Source organism: Rhineura floridana, chromosome 1 (assembly GCF_030035675.1).
Source record: "Rhineura floridana isolate rRhiFlo1 chromosome 1, rRhiFlo1.hap2, whole genome shotgun sequence".
Taxonomy (NCBI): domain Eukaryota; kingdom Metazoa; phylum Chordata; class Lepidosauria; order Squamata; family Rhineuridae; genus Rhineura; species Rhineura floridana.
This window is the reverse complement of record NC_084480.1, coordinates 131,058,021-131,066,636: the sequence shown is the minus strand read 5'-3', so window position 1 is coordinate 131,066,636 and position 8,616 is coordinate 131,058,021. Positions and strand designations below refer to the sequence as shown.

At 42.7% G+C, this 8,616-nt stretch overlaps 1 protein-coding gene across 1 annotated transcript; it reads left to right on the top strand.

The window, feature by feature from the left end:
- Positions 1 to 1,362: 1,362 nt before the first annotated feature.
- LOC133376825 (uncharacterized) lies at positions 1,363 to 6,444 on the top strand. The gene is made up of 3 exons (XM_061609643.1): positions 1,363 to 1,451; positions 2,425 to 3,249; positions 6,368 to 6,444. The coding sequence occupies exons 2-3, from the start codon at positions 2,466 to 2,468 to the stop codon at positions 6,442 to 6,444; spliced, it is 861 nt and encodes a 286-aa protein (XP_061465627.1). The 5' UTR covers positions 1,363 to 1,451; positions 2,425 to 2,465.
- The last annotated feature ends 2,172 nt before the right edge of the window (positions 6,445 to 8,616 follow it).

The window sequence follows — 8,616 nt, the reverse complement described above, 5'->3', positions numbered from 1 at the left end:
TTATCCAGTGACCTTCATGGCTGAATGAATATTTTCTGATGGTACCTTGCCTTCGCTAAAGACAACTACAGGCCCTTACAGGAGCACCTCCTCCCATTTAGACCTGCCTTGGTGTTGAGATCTTCAGGGGAAGCCCTGCTGGCAGTTCTGCCACTCTGTGGGCCAGCAATGAAAGAGAGGACCTTTTGTGTGGTGGCCTCCAGGTTGTGGATTGCCCTCCCTTTCAAGGTGGACCTGGCTCATCATTGAATATATCTCAACATCAAGTCAAGGGGCACCTTTTTGCAGGGGCCTCTGGGCCTGCAAGATGAGTTCAGAATATCACTCCCATTTCATGCTTATGCATTACAGGGTTTAACAGCGTTGAGATGAAATCTGCCCTGGAACCACATGGTGAAGCGTGGTCTATGAATGCCTATCTATAAATAATCAGAAGAGTTTCATGCACGCTTTACTAATGCTGAAATGTGGAGATAGAACAAAATCTTTATCTAGGTTTCTCATTCATTGATGATTAAACCTCTAGCCATTTCTAATCTCTAGATTGGTTCTTGAGTCAAAATAAGTTATTCCAAAAATCTGCTCACTAGCTGGAATTTGAGATGCATGTTGTTGGCCCAAAGGCAAGGTAAATCTAGCAGTACACTCTTGCCCAGAGCTGATTTTGGGCAGACATATTGACAAAGCAGCATATATTGCACTGACATTGTTACCCATACAGGCTTCAACTGCAGGAGAGTAGCATCCAACTTTATTTATTAGGCTGATAGAATTTATTGGGCTAAGATATGTACTTATTTCAGCCCAGCTGGAAAGTTGTATGTGAGTATTTATGCATATTAAATGTGTGTGTGATCTTTTTAGTGACTTGCGATCTGAGAAGTTGGGAGAGTTTCAGTTTTGAAAGGAATGGCAGTCCATATCAGGGGAGGGGAACCTGTGGCCCTCCAGATGTTGTTGGACTTCAACTCCCATAAGCCCCAGCCAGCATGGCCAATGATCATAAATGATGGGAGTTGTAGTTCAACAATATCTGGAGCGCCATAGGTTCTCCACCCCTGGTCCAAAGGATGTATGAAGGGCAGTATTTAATGGGCTCTTCTTGCCTTCATTCCAAATTGGCAGCTAGACAGAAAAATCCTCCATGACTTCTCCACTGCTGTGGAACTCCCTTCAAGACCCAGGAAAGGCTCAGTTCTCATACCAACTTTGTGGTGTAGCTGTGGCTGAAAGCAATAGTAAAATTAATGAACAAACAGGATAAAGGGAAGTTAAAAGAATGACTGCCTTTAGCACATGATGAGCTATGAGTCACTGGGTACTCAGCTGCCTTGAGATGTTGATGTGGCTCTGATGTCCTTTTAATCTCTAATCTCTAACCATTACTATTTTGCAGGCTTTGGAAAGCACCACCCTTCAAACAAACCTTCCCATGCCCTGTTGGGACTAAGGTCATTAATATCCCATATATAGTTTATATGCTTTGGTCTACAAGGGTTCCCATGCAGAGGGTGTGTATTTATGTATCTGCTTGGCTTGAGCACGTATCACACACACAGGCGTCCATCAGATTTACACAGGAACATAAAACCAGACTCAGCACTGGAGCTCAGCAGAGGGCTGCAGTCCTAAACCCACTTTCTAAGGAATAAGCAGGATTTTCTGCTGAGTAAATATGCCCAGGCTCGTACTGAACATATTGATTTGCATGTCACACATCCTGTGCCATCCAAATCCACTTTTGTTCGTGTAAAATAGTTCAGGTTTGGCACTGTTTCATCAAGTATGCCTATTCTGGAAACTCCTGGGGGCGGGGGGAAGCAATGGGGCTGTCACAACATGTTGTTGGCCCAACACACATAGCAGGACACACTCTGGATTTAATTTTTGCCACTGGACAGGGAGATGGTGATCTGCATATAGGGGGCTTTACATCAGTCCCTTTGTCATGGACAGATCACCGCTTGTTGAGGTTTAGACTTACAGCGGCCTCTTCCCTCTGCAAGGGTGGGGGACCCACTAAGATGGTCCGCCCCCAGAGACTAATGATTCCTGAGGATTTTCAAAGGGCTCTGGGGAGTTTTCCGGCTGATAGGGCTGGTGCTCCTGTCAAAGTCCTTGACCTGTCAAAGTCCATCGACCATGGTATCCTTCTGGGACGACTCACTGATCTGGGAGTGGGTGGTACTGTGTGGCAGTGGTTCCGCTCCTACTTGGCGGGCCGTCTCCAGAGGGTAGTGCTTGGGGAACATTGCTCGGCACCCTGGGACCTCCAATACGGGGTTCCACAGGGGTCAGTTCTGTCCCCCATGCTTTTTAATATCTACATGAAGCCACTGGGTGCGGTCATCAGCAGTTTTGGAGTGCGTTGCCATCAGTATGCTGATGACACGCAACTCTATTTCTCCTTTTCATCTTTTTCAGGTGAGGCTGTCGACGTGCTGAATCGATGTCTGGCTACGACAATGGACCGGATGAGAGCTAACAAACTGAGGCTTAATCCAGACAAGACTGAGATGCTGCTGGTGGGTGGTTCTCCTGACCAGATGGTGGATGTTCGACCTGTTCTGGATGGGGTTGCACTCCCCCTGAATGCTCAGATTCGTAGCTTGGGTGTTCTTTTAGATCCATCCCTGTCGCTAGAGGCTCAAATAGCCTCGGTGGCACAGGGTGCTTTTTACCAACTTCGGCTGGTGGCCCAGCTACATCCCTATCTGGACAGAGAGAACCTCGCTTCAGTAGTTCATGTGCTGGTAACCTCGAAATTAGATTACTGCAATGCGCTCTACGTGGGGCTGCCTTTGAAGACGGTTCAGAAACTGCAGCTTGTGCAGAATGCAGCAGCCAGATTGTTAACAGGGACCAGACGGTCCGACCATATAACACCGATTCTGGCCCGCTTGCATTGGCTGCCTATATGTTTCTGGGCCCGGTTCAAAGTGCTGGTTTTAACCTACAAAGCCTTACACGGCACAGGACCACAATACCTGTTGGAACGCCTCCCCCGATATGAAACCTCCTGTACACTACGCTCAACATCGAAGACCCTCCTCCGAGTGCCTACTCATAGGGAAGCTCGGAGGGCGGCAACACGAAAAAGGGCTTTTTCAGTGGCGGCCCCCGAATTGTGGAACACCCTCCCAGAGGAGATACCCTGGCGCCAACGTTACTATCTTTTCGGCGCCAGGTTAAAACTTTCCTCTTCGCCCAGGCATTTTAATTATTTTAACCATGTTGTATATATTGGAAGTGTTTTAATTCTTAATATTTTGTACTTTAAATTGTGTTTTATATTGTATATGTTTATGTATTTCTAATGTTGTTCTTGTTCTTGTGAACCGCCCAGAGAGCTTCGGCTATGGAGCGGTCTATAAGTTTAATGAAATAAATAAATAAATAAATAAAATTTATTTTTAGAACGAAAACCATCATGCCATATTTGCTCATTTTCTCCTTGTACACAGTCACTCTTCAGTGCATTCCTGTGGATGTTTATCTTACTCCCTGGGAGAGATGGATGAATCTGTCAATTTATCTCAGTTTCTAATTTTTCCAATCTTAAATTCAGATCACTTTTTAAAAAGTGGAAAACTGATGATAAAATGTGGTGAACTGAATATCATAAAAATGAGAAACTGACAGATCTGCCCATTCCTGCCAGGGAACAAACTCCCATGGGCTAAAATGGATTTACTTCTGAGTCCTCACACACACTGCTGTTACATGCCTTCAAGTCGATTTTGACTTATGGCAACCCTATGAATCAGTGACCTCCAATAGCACCTGTCATGAACCACCCTGTTCAGATCTTGTAAACTCAGGTCTGTGGCTTTCTTTATGGAATCAATCCATCTCTTGTTTGGCCTTCCTCTTTTTCTACTCCCTTCTGTTTTTCCCAGCATTATTATCTTTTCGAATGAATCATGTTTTCTCATGATGTGTCCAAAGTAGGATAACCTCAGTTTCATCATTTTAGATTCTAGTGTTAGTTCTGGTTTAATTTGTTCTAACACCCAATTATTTGTCTTTTTCACAGTCCATGGTATGTGCAAAGCTCTTCTCCACCACATTTCAAATGAGTTGATTTTTCTCTTATCCACTTTTTTCACTGTCCAACTTTCACATCCATACATAGAGATCGGAAATACCATGGTCTGAATGATCCTGAGTTTAGTGTTCAGTGATACATCTTTACATTTGAGGACCTTTTCTAGTTCTGTCATAGCTGCCCTCCGCAGTCCTAGCCTTCTTCTGATTTCTTGACTATTGTCTCCATTTTGGTTAATGACTGTGCCAAGGTATTGATAATCCTTGGCAAGTTCAATGTCCTCATTGTCAACTTTAAAGTTACATAAATCTTTTGTTGTCATTACTTTAGTCTTCTTGACGTTCAGCTGTAGTCCTAGTCCTGTTTTTGTGCTTTCCTCTTTAACCTTCATCAGCATTCATTTCAAATCATTACTGGTTTCTGCTAAGAGTATGGTATTGTCTGCATATCTTAAATTACTGATATTTCTCCCTCCAATTTTCACACCTCCTTCATCTTGGTCCAATCTCGCTTTCCATATGATATGTTCTGTACATAGATTAAACAAATAGGGTGATAAAATACACCCCTGTCTCACACCCTTTCCAATGTTATTTAAATTGTATTTTCGCATTATGATTGCTTTGTGTTCTTTAGCTTTACTCTGATTTTTGATATTACCAGTTCATGATCTGTACTGCAGTCTGCTCCTGGTCTTGTTTTTGTAGGAAGTATGGAACTTCTCCATCTTCTGCTACCAATTATATAATCAATTCGATTCCTATATTGACCATTTGGTGATGTCCACATCTACAGTCATCTTTTCAGTTGCTCAAAAAATGTGTTTGCAAGAAAGAAATTATTGGCTGCACAGAATTCAGTAAGTCTTTCTCCTGCTTCATTTCTATCTCCTAAGCCCCATTTTCTCACAATTCCTAGTTCTTCTGTGTTCCCTACTTTTGCATCCCAGTCCCCCATGATTATCAGCACATCTTGTTTTGGTGTGATCAATTTCTTCCTGTACTTCTGCGTAAAATCTCTCCAGTTCCTCTTCTTCTGCATTTGCCGTTGGAGCATAGCTTTGATGATGGTTATGTTAATAGGTTTCTTGTTAAATCTCATTGATATAACTCACGCATTATAGATCCTAATTGCTTTTGCTACATCACTTCTCACTATTAAAGCAACCCCGTTTCTTCGTACCTTCCCATTTCCTGCATAAAATATTTTGTAGCCTGATTGAAAATGTCCCATTCCCGTCCATTTTAATTCACTCACGCCAAGTATTGTAATGTTCATACGTTCCATTTCTTGCTTGACAATTTCTAACTTTCCCTGGTTCATGCTTCTTACATTCCAGGTTCCTATTGTGTACTTCATACAGCTCCGGACTCTCCTTTCGCATCTGTGCACATCAGCCTCCAGGCTTCCTTTTGGCTTTGGCCCAGCTGCGTCATTAGTCACAGTGCTACTCGTACTTGTCCTTTGTTCTTCCCCAGTAGCTCAGTGAGTGCCTCCTGACCTGGGGGTCTCATCTTTCAGCACTATCTCGTGTTGCAATTTGGATACTCTGTTCATAGGGTTTTCGTGGTAAGAGGCATTCAGAGGTGGTTAACCATTGCCTTCCTCTGAGTCTGGATGCATCTTATTCTGGTGTCTCAGCTTTGACCATTCCGCCTTGGGTGCCCCTTCTAGGAGTCTAACCTCTTGGTCTAGACTCCTGATGGCATTACTCTCAGCTTCTTCAACACTCTCAAACCTCCTCACCACATTAAGCTGTGCATCCTAGAGGGGGCTCACAAACATTAGTCAGCTTTTTAATTAGGTATACCTTCCAATATACACATTTTTGCAAGTGTTTTTGCTAATATAATGCATTGTTATTTTCACTAAACTATAAATCTGTATGCACACTTTCCCATAATATACACATTTTGTTTGTCTGGAGAACAGCATGCAAAATTCAGCTTTGGGCAGACTATCTGCCTTCCACATATCTTTGGCTTGTTCAGCATTTTTAAAAGCTTATTTTCCACTGTTTATTCCAACTCTGAAATCAACACTATGCATAGCTTAGCCTGAAAGATTTGCTTAATGATTGTTTCAACAGCCTGCCCATCTGCACTATGAAAATCTGTTTTCTGCTCTAAACTAGAAGAACAAGCTCCCTTGATGCAATCCTCAGAAGATGAGTTTATGTGCATCAGATAGGTGATATTCATAATTGCACATCACAACAGAACTGATATAGATCTAGATGCCACTTCACTTTTAAACATGCTAAAAGTAAACATTTTGTTGTTTAAGAATGATGTGTGTCTCGTTTGTTTTTTAATTCAGGAACAAAGTGCTTCAGAGGTTTGGGATATGCTGGTCTAACTGGATTATATTTGCTCATTGCAAAGAAAACAGTTTAGAAAAGGGGTTGGGTCTTTCTTTTTTGCAAAATCTATAATCCTGACTGATTTTTTTTCAAAGAACATTTTTTTCAGAAGGTTTGTTGATGGTTTGGAACCATTTCTAAACACATGGGAGAATGCAGTGAAGTGTGGGCTCTGATCAGGAAAAGAACAATATTTTTTTTCTGAGTTCCAGTGCCAGGGGAATTTTGGCAGGTGTGGGTGGGGGATTCACAGGATGTTAGTTTGCAATTGCCTCTTTTCAAAACATGCTCATATGTGGACTGCCTTCAAGCCAATCCCGACTTATGGCTACCCTATGTTCATGGTAAGCGGTATTCAGAGGGGTTTACCATTGCCTCCCTCTGAGGCTAGTCCTTCTCAGCTGGCTAAGGCCTGCTCAGCTTGCCACAGCTGCACAAGCCAGCCCCTTCCTTGTCCACAACTGCCAGCTGTGGGCAACTGGGCTCCTTGGGACTATGCAGCTTGCCCACAGCTGGACGCTCACCCCTGAGCCACTCACTGTGGGGGTAATCATTAGTTGGTCCTTTACACCCAGGAGACACGAGCAGGGATTTGAACTCACAGACTCTGGACTCCCAGCCAGGCTCTCCTCCTCACTGTGCTATACCAGCGGTCATCCTGTTAAAAGTGCACAGAACTCTGTCCTTGACAGCCGAACAAGCAGGGTTGTGAACTTTTTTCTATTGTTTTTTTCCACTTGGCTCCTTAGTCTGAGGACTTTTAAGGTCTCTAAGAGTGCCTTTTCTTTCTGACGGGAACCAATGTTTATAGAAATGAACCCAAGGTCACAGTGCCTTTAAGCACATGCAAAGTGCATTTTACCTCCCAGATTTTTTTTTAAATTACACCAGAGAAATAGGATGTTCACTCATGTATCACTAAATAGAAGGAAATGCTCACAAAAAAGAAGACAAAAGGGGACACAGATTTCCATAAACTTTCCATATTCTAATGTATATGTAAATTGAGAAATTATTGTCACGGTTTCAGTAGAAATGCTATAAATCTCACCATGGTGGGGAAGGCTGTGAACATGGCACCTGTGTGTCTGCTTAGTCTTCTGCTGGGCAACTTAAATTAATAGACCTAAATTAGTTGTGTTGATTAACTTTGGTGGATCTACTGTAAGTGGGATTAGCACTGAATATGACTCTTTATCTTTAAGCCACACTTGGGCCAGGCATTACAAGATTACAAGACAACCTTACAAAACAAACCCTTTTCAGTTCTGAAAGCAAGACTAACTGGAAGAGGGAAATACTCCAAGCATATGTATTTTTTTGGACATTTTTATTTTGCCCTTCTATAATAGAATCAAACTTGAGGCAGCTGCAGCAACAACAAAATAAAAATGACAACACAATATGAAAAACAAAAAAAATGAAACAAATGGCAGAAAATCTTCATGGCATATTGACTGCTGGTGGAGGATGAAATAGAGTTTGTCTTAACAATGCAGTATTCTGCTTGTCCTCAGCATGATGGAGCGAGGGGTTTGAACCCGCAGTCCCAAACCCAGACTTCTGCGTGAGAGAGACACTGTAGTATAGTGACGATAGTATTGGCCTAAATTGTTTAAATCTGACTTAGCATCCCCATTCAGTTATGAAATGCACCAAGTGAGCTTACGTCTGTCAGTAACTATCTCTCAGTCACTAACCCAAGGGCTGGAATCCTTTTTTTTGGGGGGGGGGGTAACATGTATGGTGACATTTCAGTGGGTGGCCTCTAATGCCATACTCTTCCTCCTCACCTGGTCACAACCTAGCCATTTTGTTTACACCAGTTCAACTGATACAAACATGCCCATGCCCACCAACTGACATATGCTAAAGGGATGCTCACATTTCAACAACCCAGTTAGGAAGTGCTGTTTTCTCCAGATCTCCACACAGTACATGTGGGGGGTTACCTTAGAGATTGCGATCACAGTACATAAATCGGGCTTAAAAAAATTAATAGAGGTCTTGTGCAACACCACTTCCTCACAAGCCCAAGTCAGATAAATATCACTCTTGTGCAAGATCTCAGCATTAAAGTGGAAACAACAACAAATGAAAAAGGATATTGCTACCACCACCACCAAAGACAGCACAAGCTCCATTTTGTCCATTGCGAAACATGGTAAGTAAGGCTGGTAATATTTTCTCTTGTACATTTCCAGGG